Raw genomic sequence first — 18,838 nt, 5'->3', positions numbered from 1 at the left:
TCTTTATCTGTTTCCTGGCGCTACCTTGTTGGCACAGGAAGCAGCGGTTAAGTATGATAAAAAATGGATATGTAGGTATTTTTTTTTTTTTTTTTTTTTTATACTTTGTCGCTGTCTCCCGCGTTTGCGAGGTAGCGCAAGGAAACAGACGAAAGAAATGGCCCAACCCCCCCCCCCATACACATGTACATACACACGTCCAGACACGCAAATATACATACCTACACAGCTTTCCATGGTTTACCCCAGACGCTTCACATGCCTTGCTTCAATCCACTGACAGCACGTCAACCCCTGTATACCACATGACTCCAATTCACTCTATTTCTTGCCCTCCTTTCACCCTCCTGCATGTTCAGGCCCCGATCACACAAAATCTTTTTCACTCCATCTTTCCACCTCCAATTTGGTCTCCCTCTTCTCCTCGTTCCCTCCACCTCCGACACATATATCCTCTTGGTCAATCTCTCCTCACTCATTCTCTCCATGTGCCCAAACCATTTCAAAACACCCTCTTCTGCTCTCTCGACCACGCTCTTTTTATTTCCACACATCTCTCTTACCCTTACGTTACTTACTCGATCAAACCACCTCACACCACACATTGTCCTCAAACATCTCATTTCCAGCACATCCATCCTCCTGCGCACATCTCTATCCATAGCCCACGCCTCGCAACCATACAGCATTGTTGGAACCACTATTCCCTCAAACATACCCATTTTTGCTTTCCGAGATAATGTTCTCGACTTCCACACATTTTTCAAGGCTCCCAAAATTTTCGCCCCCTCCCCCACCCTATGATCCACTTCCGCTTCCATGGTTCCATCCGCTGACAGATCCACTCCCAGATATCTAAAACACTTCACTTCCTCCAGTTTTTCTCCATTCAAACTCACCTCCCAATTGACTTGACCCTCACCCCTACTGTACCTAATAACCTTGCTCTTATTCACATTTACTCTCAACTTTCTTCTTCCACACACTTTACCAAACTCAGTCACCAGCTTCTGCAGTTTCTCACATGAATCAGCCACCAGCGCTGTATCATCAGCGAACAACAATTGACTCACTTCCCAAGCTCTCTCATCCCCAACAGACTTCATACTTGCCCCTCTTTCCAGGACTCTTGCATTTACCTCCTTTACAACCCCATCCATAAACAAATTAAACAACCATGGAGACATCACACACCCCTGCCGCAAACCTACATTCACTGAGAACCAATCACTTTCCTCTCTTCCTACACGTACACATGCCTTACATCCTCGATAAAAACTTTTCACTGCTTCTAACAACTTGCCTCCCACACCATATATTCTTAATACCTTCCACAGAGCATCTCTATCAACTCTATCATATGCCTTCTCCAGATCCATAAATGCTACATACAAATCCATTTGCTTTTCTAAGTATTTCTCACATACATTCTTCAAAGCAAACACCTGATCCACACATCCTCTACCACTTCTGAAACCGCACTGCTCTTCCCCAATCTGATGCTCTGTACATGCCTTCACCCTCTCAATCAATACCCTCCCATATAATTTACCAGGAATACTCAACAAACTTATACCTCTGTAATTTGAGCACTCACTCTTATCCCCTTTGCCTTTGTACAATGGCACTATGCACGCATTCCGCCAATCCTCAGGCACCTCACCATGAGTCATACATACATTAAATAACCTTACCAACCAGTCAACAATACAGTCACCCCCTTTCTTAATAAATTCCACTGCAATACCATCCAAACCTGCTGCCTTGCCGGCTTTCATCTTCCGCAAAGCTTTTACTACCTCTTCTCTGTTTACCAAATCATTTTCCCTAACCCTCTCACTTTGCACACCACCTCGACCAAAACACCCTATATCTGCCACTCTGTCATCAGACACATTCAACAAACCTTCAAAATACTCATTCCATCTCCTTCTCACATCACCGCTACTTGTTATCACCTCCCCATTTACGCCCTTCACTGAAGTTCCCATTTGCTCCCTTGTCTTACGCACCCTATTTACCTCCTTCCAGAACATCTTTTTATTCTCCCTAAAATTTACTGATAGTCTCTCACCCCAACTCTCATTTGCCCTTTTTTTCACCTCTTGCACCTTTCTCTTGACCTCCTGTCTCTTTCTTTTATACTTCTCCCACTCAATTGCATTTTTTCCCTGCAAAAATCGTCCAAATGCCTCTCTCTTCTCTTTCACTAATACTCTTACTTCTTCATCCCACCACTCACTACCCTTTCTAAACAGCCCACCTCCCACTCTTCTCATGCCACAAGCATCTTTTGCGCAATCCATCACTGATTCCCTAAATACATCCCATTCCTCCCCGACTCCCCTTACTTCCATTGTTCTCACCTTTTTCCATTCTGTACACAGTCTCTCCTGGTACTTCCCCACACAGGTCTCCTTCCCAAGCTCACTTACTCTCACCACCTTCTTCACCCCAACATTCACTCCTCTTTTCTGAAAACCCATACTAATCTTCACCTTAGCCTCCACAAGATAATGTGCTGAGAGGTGCAACTGGAGGGATGTCTGATGTAGGTATATGTATATATATATGTTTTCACTTTTAGAAATTGAAATACAAGAAGGGGAGGGTTTCTAGCCTCTGCTTCTGCCCCCTTTAGTCTTTCTTCATCTGTTTCCTGGCACTACCTACCTAATGTGGAATACAGCAATCAAGTATGAAAAATATATATATCATTTCAGGGGAGAACCAAAAACCTGGTATGGAGTACCTGGAGCTCAGGCAGAGCTCTTTGAAACTGCCATGAAAAATGCTGCTCCAGAGTTGTTCCGAGCTCAGCCAGATCTGCTTCATCAGCTAGTCACTATTATGAATCCTAACATTTTAATGAAAGCAGGTTTGTATAAGAGATTGATGAACTTCATATGGAATATGCATGTATATATTGCAAATACATCTTCTTTATATTGAGCTTATTCTTATGAATAATCATGTAATAAAAATCTACCCACAGGAGTGCCTATTGTGAGGACAGATCAACATGCTGGTGAGTTCGTGATTACTTTCCCAAGATCATACCATGCGGGGTTTAATCAAGGCTACAATTTTGCTGAGGCTGTCAACTTCGCTCCACCTGATTGGGTAAAGCAGATCTTTAAGCATGGTAATAGTTTCCTTGGATATGCACTACCAAGCAGTATCATAGTGCTTCTTAGGAAGGAGAGTCGTCATGGTAAAAGACTGAAGCTAGAGCAGTAAGAAAACATACATATGAATACCTAAAAAGTTACAGGAAAGATCATTGATGATGCAGTGATACATTTTGAAACTACAGCTTCATGTTTCACCTAGCTGACTTTAGCATTCATCTTGCATTTAATACTACAATACTAACTTGTGACAGTTTTGCCATTGAACATCAAAACTGACATAAGACACTGAAGGATTATGGAACATATGCCATGTGTGGATGACTACTTTCCACTGTACTTACCTTTGTACACACACATTTGGATGACAGTATGGTTAAATTTTTCTTCAAGGTGTATGGCTACTATGTATTGAATCTTTTTTTTTTTTTTTTCTTAACTTGATTGCCATTTCCCATGTTAATGAGGTAGCAATAGAAAACAGATGAAGAAAGACACATCCACTTACACATATATTATATTTTTTATATTAAGATTATACTTAGTCGCTGTCTCCCATGTTAGCGAGGTAGCGCAAGGAAACAGACGAAAGAATAGCAAAACCCACCCACGTACACATGCACATACATAAACGCCCACACACCTGCTTATACATACCTATACATTTCAACGTATACATATATATCATGCACAGACATATACATATATACACATGTACATATCCATACTTGCTGCCTTCACCCATTCCCGTCTCCATCTTGGCACACATGAAACAGCACCCCCCTCCCCCTGAGTGTGCACGTAAGGCAGCGCTAGGAAAAGACAACAAAGGCCACATTCGTTCACACTCAGTCTCTAGGTGTCATATGTAATGCACCGAAATCACAGCTCCCTTTCCGCATCCAGGTCCTACAAAACTTTCTATGGTTTACCCCAGATGCTTCACATGCCCTGGTTCAATCCATTGACAGCTTGTCGACCCAGGTATACCACATCATTCCAATTCACTCTATTCCTTGCACGCCTTTCACCCTCCTGTATCTTCAGGCCCCAATCACTCAAAATCTTTTTCACTCCATCCCTCCACCTCCAGTTTGGTCTCCCACTTCATGTTCTCTCCACCTCTGACACACAAATCCTCTTTGTCAATCTTTCCTCACTTGTTCTCTCCATGTGACCAAACCATTTCAATGCACCCTCTTCTGCTCTCTCAACCGCACTCTTTTTACTACCACATATCTCTCTTATCCTTTCATTACTTACTTGATCAAACCACCCCGCACCACATATTGTCCTCAAACATTTCATTTCCAACACATCCATCCTCCTCCGCACAACCCTATCTATAGCCCATGCCTCGCAACCATATAACATTGTTGGAACTACTCTTTCTTCAAACATACCCATTCTTGCTCTCTGAGACAATGTTCTCACCTTCCACACATTCTTCAATGCTCCCAGAACCTTTGCCCCCTCCCCCACCCTATGACTCACTTCTGCTTCCATATTTTTTTCATACATATTTGCCATTTTCCATGTTAGTTAGGTAGCGCCAAGAACAGATTAAATTAAAAAAGGTGACTAAAAAGGGAGGGAGAGTGGGGGCTGGAAATCCTTCTCTCCCTTTTTTAATTTTCCAAAAGAAGGAACAGAGAAGGGGGCCAAGTGAAGATATTCCCTCTCAAGGCTCAGGCCTCTGTTCTTAACACAACCTCACTAACTCAGGAAATGGCAAAAATGTATGAAAGAAAAAAATGTAGTTTTATTTTGATATACAGGTACACCACTGATTTTCTGCCACTCTAGGTTGCAAGGCCTTGCTGGATTAACCATTTTGCTGGACCAACCGTGGTCACATAATAATAATTCATGAACACACTTCTAACCCACTAATTATACATCTCCCATGTGTCTAAAGTATACCATGGACTGCTAGAAATTCTATTGTTAGTGTTTCCTAGGTGTGCATCACCACAATAATACAGTTTCGTCTGAATTACACACTTGCTGAAGACTGAGGTGCTCGTCAGCTACGAGTTTTGCAAATTCGTCCACATACTCGGTAGCTCCTTTGTGGTTTGCAGCCTCTTTTCTCTGCACACTTTATTCATGGAAATTCCATGACACTTCTTGAATCTTTGAAGCCATCATTCACTATAGTCACGCTCATGTTATAATTTAAGTACTTTATGGAACAACTTAGCCTGGTTCATTATCATGCTACCTGACATGTCCACTTCATCATTCCGACGCTGTCAAAACCATTCCATCATCACTTGAGCTTGCTTAGTACTCTTACCATCTTTCTTAGTTTTTGTAATTGTCATTTGCTTCTTGGAATCGCTGTCTGCATAAAATTTCAATATTTTCTCCCTTTGTTTCTTTATATCATGAACAGATGGTGAACCAATACTGTAGATGTCACACAGCTTATGCACCGAAACACCAAGGTCCATTTTTTCAACAGTTCTACTTTATCTTGGATTGATATGGACTGTTGTTTATGTTTGACACCATGGCTGATGCTCTCATTTGTCTTAGAAGCCATAGCTAAGGTTAAATTTTAGCAAAATAAGCTAAGAATCTCACAGAATTGTGGTATCACCACCAGCAAGTGCAGTATAAAGAATGCTAGTGTGCCCTACATATGCCATCTGTGGCCGCCCAGTAAACTAGTCTGGTGGCCGCAGTAATTTCAAGTTCCCTTGCATAATTTTGTCCAGACTAAAGGTGCTGAACCATCAGTTGCTGGAAATTCGATGGTGTACCTGTACTGTTTTACTCTTTTCTCCTTGTCCATTATCACCATTTTTGTTGACTTTTCTTCTGTACCATATTATGTATGACATTTTCAAAATTGTCTTGTTTCAGCTTGCTATAGGGCGTGAATGTGTGCTTCACTACAGCAATTTGAAGCGTTACTGTGTATTTTCTCACAATGAGCTGGTTTGTAAAATGGCTTCCACTCCAGATGAACTAGATCTGACTGTGGCAGCAGCCACGTACCAGGACATGCTTCGAATGGTGGATTTGGAAAAAAAGCTCCGCAGATCCCTCCTTCATTGGGTTAGTGTTAAATCATTTTCGCTTCTTTCATTTATATTTGTTTCTTGCAAGATGTTTGATATGCTAATTCTAATCAAAGAAATTCTGAATTTAAATCATACAAATTTAGAATTGTTTAGGGTTATAACTTGAATATTAAAATGCTTAGGATAACTATTAGGTATTCCCTTGCTCTACCCTTTGTAGCTATTGCTGTGCTTATTTGGCAAGAATATTACAAAAATGGCATTTGTTATATTGTACAATGTTAATAGAATTTATGATTTTTTAATTATTATAATTGATTGCCATTTCCCATGTCAGCAAGGTAGCACCAGGAAACAAAGACCCATCCACTCATATACACACTTTCATACATACACAGACATACACATGTATACACATGTACATATTTGTACTTACCATCATCCATTCCCTGCACCACCCTGGGCCATAGTAAACAGCATAGCCACCCCGTGTCAGTGAGGTAGCACTAAGAAAACAGACAAAAAAGGCCACTTTCCTTCACACTCACTCTCTAACTTTCAAAGAGGAGCTGCTTGCCTTTTAACCTTACTCATATCTTTACAAAATGTAGATATAGAAAGTTGCCAGCCAGAACATCTACATGTGCTAGCTCTTGTACTGTGTGATGTCATGGAGCAGATGCAGAATGACACATATTTCAATGTTCAGGCTTTTCCCTAATTATAGTAGAATAGAGACTTGCAAGATTAAGTAGGACATTGTATCAAGATGAGTTATTTTTCTTATAGGGTGTGACTAATGCTGAGAGAGAGGCATTTGAGCTCTTACCAGATGATGAAAGACAGTGTGACTTTTGCAAGACTACATGTTTTCTCTCTGCTGTAACTTGTTCATGCTCACAAGACCGTTTAGTGTGTTTGAGGCATTATAAGATGTTGTGTGAATGTCCACCAGAGAACCACACTCTCAGGTTAGTGGTTATTACTTGATTTTTGTTTACTATTTATCAACTGTAGGACTCGGAAGTAATGGTAAGTTTGACTACTAAAAAGCAAATTTTTGTATGTTTATAAATCAATTTACTGGAACAAATAAACAGAAAAGAAATTTCTTCTGGGAGTGCTAATCCAAGAATTGCAGTATAAATGTATTACAGACATATACTAGTCTGTTTTTATAGCACTTTGCATTTCATGTCATTGTTGAAAAATGCATGATATTTTAAATGTGTTGCTTTGATTACCTTAGCAAAATCGTTGTGCTTTTTTTTATTGTCAATTGTATGTAAGATAAACATACAGAAAACAGATCATACATGTTTTAGTTAATTAGAATTGCCTGTGCTTTTCAGTGCATCTTTGAGGTCTTTTTCACCTTTTCTCACCAATGTTCAATGTAATTTTGATTTTAAGTGTTCTCTGATTATTTTGTGGCAAGATTGAGATTTTTCGAACAAACAAAAATACCCATTGGAAAATTTTTGGCTAATTCTATGGTATCTCAGACAGGAAACTTCATCCCTCTTCACATTTATCCAGTATCTTACTCACTGATTTGGCCTTGCCTCCTGAAAGAAATGGGCCCATTGTATTTCCTTAGTTGCACTTGCAGGCCATTGAAGTTGTACTTAACTCCATCTCATGTGAAAGGAGGATTAACCAGCCACCCTGCTTTGTTGCTTAACCAATAGAATTTTTTCCTTTTGTCTGTACTTTACTCAATTTATCTGGGCAAATTTTGTAATTGTAACAAAGCTGATAGCTGGTAACTTGGCAACAAGTAGAATGTTATTCTCACTGCAGTGTTTTGGCTTTTCAGAGCACTGACTAGATGGGCTAAGGGTAATCAGCTGTTTAAGGATATTTGGGCTGCTTGTTTTTGTTGGATTAGATTTATGATATTATTGTAGTTCAGGAGTCTTACCAGTTGAATTGGGAGTACGTCATTTAAAGGATATCTTGTCATCATACAGACATGTCTCTAAACTAGAACTTTTCCTGTTATTCCATACATTGGGTAGCTTTTACATGCAGTCTGACTTTCTTAAGCTGTTGATATATTGTATTTTTTATCTTGTGCTCAGATATCGGTATACCCTTGACGAACTACCACCTTTACTACACCGCTTAAAAGTTCGGGCTGAATCATTTGACCATTGGGCAGTCAAGGTCAAGGAAGCTTTAGAAGCTAAGCCTGAAGACAAGCTAGGTACGGTCAAGTTATTTGTTATTTTCTGTTTGGATTTACATATTGAATTGGTATTCACATAGTGAACCATGCATACATTTGTTTTTTATTGCAGTTCAAAAGGAGCAAGTTTAACAAAAAAGATATGATCACTTAATTTTACTTCATCCAACTTTGATGATGAAAATGTTACGTTGAAATATAGTTAAAAGATGTACTTGTGTCTTGCTCATGTTTTGTATCGTAAGCTGTCATTGGAAATATTTTCCAGAACTTGCTGAGCTGCGAGAGATGGTGGAAGAGGCAGAGGCGCAGAGGTTTCCAGATAGCGAGCTGCTTCAAACTCTTATTCAGGCAGTAACAGAGGCAGAAAAATGTGCTACTGTCGCTGCCCATTTAGCGACAAAGAAGGTTCGCACCAGGTTAGTAGGTCTTAGAGGAATAAACATAGGGGAAAAAAAGGAACTGGTTCAACACAATTTAATTTCTTTCCAAAAAATATTCTCTTTTAAAGGGATGTTCAGCAAAAATTCGTAGATGCTGAATGTCATATGTGATATTTATAGCTATCTTTTAGGGAAAAAAGTTAATGGTGTAACAAATGCTTTCATTGAAGATGTTCTGCAAAAATTCCTAGTGACTGTTTGTTATTAGTGATATATAGCTGTCTTTCCCACGAAGAAAAGGAACTGGCAGAACACATTTTCTCTTTTTAAGGGGATGTTAAGCAGAAACTTTTAATGGCCATGTTTTTTGTATTATAACCAAGTTACCTTTTTTTTTAATCATTGATATCATTATTGCCAAGAAATGAACGATACTGTAATGCCTAACATGAATAAAGTTAGACTTGTTAGTTCTTAGCATTTTCATATGAACCATCGAGGTTGAACGAAGAACATGCTGCCATCTAGCATTTCCATACATGCATAAGACAGTGATATAAATGTCCATGAAAGATTGGTGGATTTACTAAGATATGTTTCATTAAAAAGTTTAACCCATGAAGTGCTCTATTCAAATGAAATGGTGCTTCCTTATTTGAAAAACAATTCTAAGAGACTGTGCATGCATTATCCATGAATAAATAAACCTTAAAAGTAGTATACTTGCCATAATATTGGCATGGCAGGGGTTTAATGGGCCGCATTGAGGTAGGTAGGTAGCCATATCATGGATATTGTTTTTCTTTTAGGCATGATTACTCATGATCTGTCTAGCACAGTAGACACATTATGGCTTCTTTCTAGGCATGATTTCACACTTCACACACAGTTATTATATATTATCATGTATTTTATAGTTGAGAGTAAATGTGACTAAGAGCAAGGTTATTAGGTACAGTAGGGTTGAGGGACAAGTCAATTGGGAGGTAAGTTTGGATGGAGAAAAACTGGAGGAAGTGAAGTGTTTTAGATATCTGGGAGTGGATTTGGCAGCGGATGGAACCTTGGAAGTGGAAGTGAATCATAGGGTGGGGGAGGGGGAGAAAGTTCTGGGAGCGTTGAAGAATGTGTGAAAGTCAAGAACATTATCTCAGAAAGCAAAAATGGGTATGTTTGAAGGAATAGTGGTTCCAACAATGTTATATGGTTGTGAGGCGTGGGCTATAGATAGAGTTGTGTGGAGGAGGATGGATGTGCTGGAAATGAGATGTTTGAGGACATTATGTGGTGTGAGTTGGTTTGATCGAGTAAGTAATAATAGGGTAAGAGAGATGTGTGGTAATAAAAAGAGCGTGGTTGAGAGAGTAGAAGAGGGTGTGTTGAAATGGTTTGGTCACATGGAGAGAATGAGTGAGGAAAGATTGACCAAGAGGATATATGTGTCAGAGGTGGAGGGAACGAGGAGAAGTGGGAGACCAAATTGTAGGTGGAAAGATGGAGTGAAAAAGATTTTGAGTGATGGTGGCCTGAACATGCAGGAGGGTGAAAGGCGTGCAAGGACTAGAGTGAATTGGAACGATGTGGTGTACCAGGGTCGACGTGCTGTCAATGGATTGAACCAGGACATGTGAAGCATCTGGGGTAAACCATGGAAAGTTCTGTGGGGCCTAGATGTGGAAAGGGAGCTGTGGTTTCGATGCATTATTACATGACAGCTAGAGACAGAGTGTAAACAAAAGTGGCCTTTGTTGTCTTATCCTAGCGCTACCTCGCACACATTTGGGGGGAGGGGGCGGTTATTTTCATGTGTGGGAGGGTGGCGATGGGAATGAATGAAGGCCGACTATGAATTATATGCATGTGCATATAATGTATATGTCTGTGTGTGTATATATATGTATACATTGAGATGTATAGGTATGTATATTTACATGTGTGGATGTGTATGTATATACATGTGTATGTGGGTGGGTTGGGCCATTCTTTCGTCTGTTTCCTTGCGCTACCTCGCTAATGCGGGAGACAGCGACAAAGCAAAATAAATGAATAACGTAATGAATAAAGAATTGTATTGTAAAGTCAGAGAAGCCCTAATAGTTGAAGCAAAAGTCCCTTTTCATATCTTTTATATTACTCCTCCAACCTGTATTTATTGATGATTTTATTTTTCCTTTTTTTTTTTATACTTGCTCACCATTTTTAATATTATTCAGTGAAATGCTTTTGTATTTCATATTTAATGATGTGCTAACTTTACAAATTTTCCTTCAAGAGAGTATGATTAAATTGGGGTTATCTGTTTCACAGGTACTCTTTTCAGTGTAATTACTTTTATATGTAATAGTAGTACTTAAGGATGTAATGTTTTTATTTTTTAAGGACCCGGGGAAGTGGAGAAGCTAAGAGCCGTCTAACATTAGAGGAGCTGCGGTTGTTCCATGAGCAGATAGAATCTCTAGCATGTATTGTCCGAGAAGGTGAAGCAGTTAAGGAGCTCCTAACACGGGTGACTACCTTTCAGGAGGAGGCTATAGAGCTTCTGAATCAAGAAATACCAGACTCTGAGGTCATTGCCAAGATGGTGGATACAGGATGCTCTTTGGATATTGATATTCCAGAGCTTCCCAGGCTTAAACATAAGCTTCAGCAGGTTAGTGTTGGTATCATCTCATATATTTAAGCTCCTTATGATTAACTCTCAGTATATCAGTTGGTGGTTCTGAGTGATGTTTATGTACTTGTTCACTGTTTCCCACTTACTGAGGTGGTGGCAAGAACACATGGAGAATAGTCTCCTTTACTCAGTTTCACTTTATACTAGACTTATATGATGCACCTAAAATGAACCACACAGTTACAGCCAAGCCCCACAGACCTTTCCATGGTTTCCCCTGACTGCTACATATGAACAGGCTCAGCCCACTTACATCATATCACCCTCCACATATCAAATTGCTCCTCATTGCTCTATCCCATGCATACCTCACAATTTCCTGCATGTTCAGGCCCCAGCCACTCAAAACATCTTCACTCCAACCTTCCATCTTGTTCTTACTCTTGTTCTCTCCACTTATGACAAGTATACCCACTTAGTGAGCCTCTCTTCTGTCATTATCTCCATGTGTTGAAACCATTAAAGCATACTCTCTTAATCTCTGTCAACCTCTGACAGGTCACCTCCATTTTTAGAAGGCTTCTAATGACGTCTCCTCTATATCCATTTACTTAGATGATATTATTTCTTTCTTATTCCTGAAAGGTGATCAAACTTCTTAATCAGCTTCCCATTCAGTATGGGGTCAAATGTTTTCCAGGTAGAAACAGTCTATTCAGCCTTTTTTTTTCCACATGACCTTCCTGAAAAACATGTGATTTTGTATTTAGGTAATTTTTGCTCCTCATAAAGTCACCCATTTTTTATCGCATTATCTTTTCCAGATTGTTACAGACCACTTGTTTATGAGACTGGTTCATAGTTCAGTGCCTGCTCCATGTCTCCTTTCTTGTAGATGAGTATAAGTTTTGCCCATTTCCACTCCCTTGGCACTATGCCCTTCTTCAGCAACACCTTGAACAGTATTTCAAGAGGTTTTTCTTGAGTATCTGTACACATTTTCAGTGCATATGGTGAACTTTTATCGAGACCATGAACCTTATATGATTGAAGATCCTTGTGTATTCTGTTAATGTCTTCTATCCATCTGTATGTTTGATGCCTATTCTCTTTGGGAGCTCCCTCAAGGGAGTGACCAAGGCAAAAGAGCCTCCATAAGTAGTGAGCTCCAGAGCAGCTTCTTACCCTTTAGTGCCTCGCCCTAATATGTGGCTTTCTGGAGTGTTCCCTATATCTTCACCTATGCACATCTAGAAGCTTTTTTTTTTTTTTTTATTCCCTCCAAATTTAAGACTATAGGTACCCATGTTATTCCATTGTAATTACCTGTTTGAACTATAAAGGGAAGGAGTTTTACACTCCTCTTGAACATTCTCGTGCATCTTTTTGAATTTCCATATGCTATCAGCAATTACCATGTCCTCATTCATTTTATTCCATTTATTTACTACTCTTATTCCATAAAAGTACTTTTTTACATATTTTTTGACAAGTTCTTGCTTTATATATAATGTTTGGCCATTCGTTCCCTACATCTGTTGAAGAATTGCTCATTGTATATCAGTCAGTCAGTTTTAAAAACTTGAAGCTGTGATCAGGTCATCCCTTGCTCTTTTCTTCTTCAAGATGGGCAAATTTAAACCCTCTCCTCTTTCCTTTAAGTCAGATCTCTTAATTGTGTCTATAATTACATATTTTTTTCTGTAGAGTTTTATACTTAATGGTGTCCCATCTTGTGAGTATTCTCTGTCATACAATAGTCTTTCTAAGAATTGCTCTCTCCAAAGAGCCCATCATTTTAGTGCAGCTTAGGCTGCAGGAACCTTTAGATCATCCCCTGGAAAGGGATCCTGGGGCAGTTATAAATGAAAAGAATAAAACGAGTTAGGTTTTCCTGGAAGATGAATAAGAGTAGAAAAGGGGTATGTGAAAGGAGTAGAAGTATGTGAGACGTATATGGGTAATGAGAGTAACAAAAGATAAAGGTTTTGATAAATGAATAAAGATATATATTAAATGTCATGTAAGAGATAGTAGAAGAGATGTGCATATTGATATATTTGGAACAGTAGCGAGGAGAAATAGGTTTGTGATAGGTAAGGACATTGCAGAAGTAAGAGCAATAAAGTTCTTAAAGAATGGAAAAGTTGCAGTTGATAGATGGAGAGGTGAGTGGGATGGAGAAGAGTAGTTGTAAAATTACCGTGGGATGGATCTGCAAAATGTTTATGAAGGTATGAAAAGAGGTTGGGTGCATGATAACGGGACAAAAGCAGTAATTGTTCCTCTTGAAAAGGGAAAGTGGTGTAAGTGTGTGAATCCTAGAGGAGTTAATCAACTTTAATGTTGTTGGCAACTTTTTTTTTTTTTTTTTTTTTTTTTTTTTTTTTTTTATACTCTTCGCTATTTCCCGCGATAGCGAGGTAGCGTTAAGAACAGAGGACTGGGCCTTTGAGGGAATATCCTCACCTGGACCTCTTCTCTGTTCCTTCTTTTGGAAAAAAAAAGAAAAAAAAAAAAACGAGAGGGGAGGATTTCCAGCCCCCCGCTCCCTTCCCTTTTAGTCGCCTTCTACGACACGCAGGGAATACGTTGGAAGTATTCTTTCTCCCCTATCCCCAGGGAACGTATATGGTAGAAAAATGACTGATCGTGTTGAATGGATTAGTAAACACTTTTTTCATTAAGAAATAGATGAGTGTAGGAAGGGAAGAGGGTTTCTGTAGAAGAAATAAGATCAACACACTTTATGAAGGTGTTCTTGACTTAATGAAGAACATCTTTGAATTGATCTGAGTTCAAATGAAAGGGGAGTTGGATTTAGGGGAAGGGAAAAGTTTCATGGTATCTTACTGTATGTCTTAGATGTGACAAGCATCAGAGCAAGTCAGTTAAACTTGGATTTGGGGAAGGGGTGAAAGATACTATAGAAAATGTTATGTAGAATTCCATCCTAGAAAAGGTGACTTTTACTGCATTTAGCACAACATGAGGGAAATTCAGTAAAAAAAAACTTCGGGGATGACATACTAAGATCTCCCAATGTGCATTGTGCCAAGTAAAGCATTTCAAAGGAGGGTGGAGAGGGTGGCTTTGCCCAATAAAAAGCAGTAGATTTAAGTTTCTTGGAGGACTCATATGGTTCATAAATAATGTATTGATTGTCGGAGGGGAAAGTCAAATGTGTTGGAATGGTGGTTGTGACAGTTGGGAACTCATTTTGGGTGTTTGTTTTTCTCTTGCTCCAGGTTGTTAAGTTAAAAAAAAGAAAAGATTTCAGCTCTGCTGAGGTTTAAGATGAGGAAAACAATGATAATAGTATTATATGTCTATATATATATATATATATATATATATATATATATATATATATATATATATATATATATATTTTATATATTATCCCTGGGGATAGGGGATTAAGAATAATTCCCACGTATTCCCTGCGTGTCGTAGAAGACGACTAAAAGGGGAGGGAGCGGGGGGCTGGAAATCCTCCCCTCTCGTTTTTTTTTTTTTTTTTTTTTTTTTTTTTTTTCAATTTTCCAAAAGAAGGAACAGAGAATTGGGCCAGGTGAGGGTATTCCCTCAAAGGCCCAGTCCTCTGTTCTTAACGCTACCTCGCTAATGCGGGAAATGGCGAATAGTTTGAAAGAAAAGATGTCTATATATATCTCTGATGCCTGTTCCCTTCTGGAACTCCCCCAAAGATGTGGCATGGCAGTAGTCTCTCCATAACTAGCAAACTCCACTGACATTTTTTAGCCATTAATGCCTTGCCCTTAACAGGCAACTGGTAGAGGGCAAATCTATTGCAGTGTTTGCAGAGGCTTCAATATATTGATTTTATTATTCAAAGCTTCTCAACAGCTTGGTTGACCAGTGACCCATTCCAGTATCTTAGGTCCAGCCCATGTTGTTAGGGGTGAAAACCCCCAAACACTTCACAAGATATCCTGGGTCAGGCTTAACCAGTCCTCGTAATGTACATTGAAATCCCCTACCAACAGGATTTCAGATTTTGGATGCAGAGAGAGGAGTGGTTTGTGGCAGAATATCAAATAGTTAAAGATTTCCATGTACTTGGAGGACTCTTAGGGTGGGAAACTATATGGAACATAGAAGCACATGTATAGAGGGTAGAGAAATTTTGAGCTTTATGACTTCAAAGGTAGGATACTCAAGATTCATGAAACAAGCAGTGAGTGTTTAGAATTAATGTGAATTGAGATTATGGTCTGCTTGAATAACCACTCAATGCGTAAAGTGAAATCCATGTCTTTTGGTATGAAGGATCATGTTTCACACTAACACATGGGGGTTGATTAAGGATGTGTGTAAGTGATTTTATGAAGGCAGAATTTACCTGATCCACCTCTTTAATTTAGGCATAGAATAATAATAATACCTAATTAGAATTTATTTTTACCCCATAATTTTGATTGACAGATTGAGTGGTTAGAAGAAGTAGAAGAAACATTAGAAGACTGTGGGTCTGTCACTGTAGAATGTGTAAGGAAACTTCTTGACTCTGGAATCTCCTTACCACCTCACCCACGGATTGAGAAGGCAATGGCTCAATTGCAGCAGTTGCTAACAAACATGGAAACCTGGGAAGAGAAAGCTAGTCAAGCACTAAATGCTAAGTGAGTTCAGGTTTTATATGTGCATTGTGTGGAATTACCTGTAAGTGATTACTCTACATGTTTTTACTGTGCAGGGATGGAGTTTTATTCTTATTGGGACTTTTATCTTGAACTTTTTCAACTATCATACTACTACCGTATATTATTAAATGATTATTATGGAATATCATTTCCCAGCACTTCTATCCTACAGGTACTCTTCCCATGGTCTGAATGGGTCATCATCTATTTCATGGAACTTATTGCCATATCATATTTATAAGGCCAGTCCTTCCCCTACCTTTGCCTATTCTTACCCTTATTATGATCATGAACTCCTCTGGGCAGCTCAGATGAAATCATGTCTCTTTTGTAAGCTTTGTTTTATTACTCCAACAATATGAAGTGCATTTTTCCCGATAACCATCCTTGAATACCAGCTTTCTCCCATCAGCTACTAATCCACCAATATTTGTATACCTTACTTTCTTTGCAACATTTCTATCTAACACTCCTAACCATCTGTCTGTATTTTCCTTTTTTCTCACAGACTGCTTTTCTGTTTAGTTACATATCACTGGAGACTATGTAGGGAATTTACCCACAGAGAGTATTAAGGAAGTTCGCTCGCAAGTTAAAGCAACAAATGACATTTAAGGATGATAGTTTTTTTTTTTTTTTTTTTTTTTTATACTTTGTCGCTGTCTCCCGCGTTTGCGAGGTAGCGCAAGGAAACAGACGAAAGAAATGGCCCCCCCCCCCATACACATGTATATACATACGTCCACACATGCAAATATACATACCTACACAGCTTTCCATGGTTTACCCCAGACGCTTCACATGCCTTGATTCAATCCACTGACAGCACGTCAACCCCGGTATACCACATCGCTCCAATTCACTCTATTCCTTGCCCTCCTTTCACCCTCATGCATGTTCAGGCCCCGATCACACAAAATCTTTTTCACTCCATCTTTCCACCTCCAATTTGGTCTCCCTCTTCTCCTCGTTCCCTCCACCTCCGACACATATATCCTCTTGGTCAATCTTTCTTCACTCATTCTCTCCATGTGCCCAAACCACTTCAAAACACCCTCTTCTGCTCTCTCAACCACGCTCTTTTTATTTCCAAACATCTCTCTTACCCTTACATTACTCACTCGATCAAACCACCTCACACCACACATTGTCCTCAAACATCTCATTTCCAGCACATCCATCCTCCTGCGCACAACTCCATCCATAGCCCTCGCCTCGCAACCATACAACATTGTTGGAACCACTAATCCTTCAAACATACCCATTTTTGCTTTCCGAGATAATGTTCTCGACTTCCACACATTCTTCAAGGCCCCCAGGTATTCTGTAAATAAGATTCATTGTTGGATATGTTTTGCTATTTGGGAATAGAGATAGAGACATTTACTAATTTATTGATAAAGTTGCTTATTTTTCAAAGCTGAAATTTTAATGCACTCCGGATGCATGTTTAGATTAAGCACTGATTGGCCGTAGAAGAGATGAGAGAGAGAATTTAATTTAAAGGTGTCCATTTAAATTACCATAAGCTGTATCTTTTCATAGACCAGGTATCACTGTTAGTGAGGGTGAAGAATTGGTAAAACAAGCAGAGGAGGTGCCTGCCCACCTGCCCAGTGTTGCTGCTCTTAAAGATGCTGTTAAACGAGCACGAGAGTGGACAAATAAGGTCACCATGCTTCAGAAAGGCGAGACAGCTCCACTTCTTGAAACTGTAGAAGGACTAGTTGCTCGAGGCCGTCCAATATCTTTGCATCTAGAACCATTGGCTGAGCTGGAGGAAAATGTTGCTGCAGCACATGCATGGTTAGAGAAGACAGCACGTACTTTCCTTAAGAAGAACTCTCATCTTACTTTGTTGGAAGTAAGTTTTAGTGCTTATAACAATAGATGTTATATGGTATTCATGATATAAATTTGTTGTTCCCAGTACTTCATGAATATGCTTTTCTCCTGACCTAGTCATGCATACTATTATTCTAGGTGGCAGTGTACTTAAAGTTCTTTCACTTTCCAGGAATGCAATCATAATGTTAACCTGAGACCAAGTTTGATTCACAGGAATGTAACTAGTCTGTATAGATGGGTTCATATGGGAAAATTTTATTTGCTTAAAGTGTTTTACTTAATCACACTTTAAAGAAATGCAACCTTGGTGTTAACTAGGGCTTTCTAGTAATATACTTTCCTATGTCACTCTCTCATGTTGGGTACTTTTTACATTATTAAGACCATATAGGCTAACTATTATTCCTTGTGACACTCCTGGTAAGATTTCTTGCTCATTTAACATAATTCCACATACTACCTTGTGTACTTTTGCTTGATACTTTTGTGTTTTTTGTTATTGACAATCACATTAACTCTTTGTATCACATACAAGTATTTTTTTTTTTTTTTTTTTTTTTTTTTTTTTATACTTTGTCGCTGTCTCCCGCGTTTGCGAGGTAGCGCAAGGAAACAGACGAAAGAAATGGCCCAACCCCCCCCATACACATGTACATACACACGTCCACACACGCAAATATACATACCTACACAGCTTTCCTTGGTTTACCCCGGACGCTTCACATGCCTTGATTCAATCCACTGAGAGCACGTCAACCCCTGTATACCACATCGCTCCAATTCCCTCTATTCCTTGCCCTCCTTTCACCCTCCTGCATGTTCAGGCCCCGATCACACAAAATCCTTTTCACTCCATCTTTCCACCTCCAATTTGGTCTCCCTCTTCTCCTCGTTCCCTCCACCTCCGACACATATATCCTCTTGGTCAATCTTTCCTCACTCATTCTCTCCAAGTATATAAGGTATATAAGG

General features: G+C 39.3%; 1 protein-coding gene across 2 annotated transcripts in view; it reads left to right on the top strand.

The window, feature by feature from the left end:
- Kdm5 (Lysine demethylase 5) overlaps positions 1–18,838 on the top strand; it is a 79,971-nt gene that overhangs the window by 43,462 nt on the left and 17,671 nt on the right. For both annotated transcript variants that reach the window (XM_071676137.1, XM_071676136.1), the window contains 9 exons: positions 2,724–2,878; positions 2,996–3,123; positions 6,003–6,197; positions 6,953–7,134; positions 8,248–8,372; positions 8,623–8,773; positions 11,117–11,387; positions 15,801–15,997; positions 17,564–17,882. In XM_071676137.1, coding sequence (XP_071532238.1) covers positions 2,724–2,878; positions 2,996–3,123; positions 6,003–6,197; positions 6,953–7,134; positions 8,248–8,372; positions 8,623–8,773; positions 11,117–11,387; positions 15,801–15,997; positions 17,564–17,882 — 1,723 coding nt within the window. The remainder of the gene's footprint in view (positions 1–2,723; positions 2,879–2,995; positions 3,124–6,002; positions 6,198–6,952; positions 7,135–8,247; positions 8,373–8,622; positions 8,774–11,116; positions 11,388–15,800; positions 15,998–17,563; positions 17,883–18,838) is intronic.

This window comes from Panulirus ornatus, chromosome 22, assembly GCF_036320965.1.
Source record: "Panulirus ornatus isolate Po-2019 chromosome 22, ASM3632096v1, whole genome shotgun sequence".
Lineage (NCBI taxonomy): Eukaryota > Metazoa > Arthropoda > Malacostraca > Decapoda > Palinuridae > Panulirus > Panulirus ornatus.
This window is presented reverse-complemented; position numbering and strand designations above follow the sequence as displayed.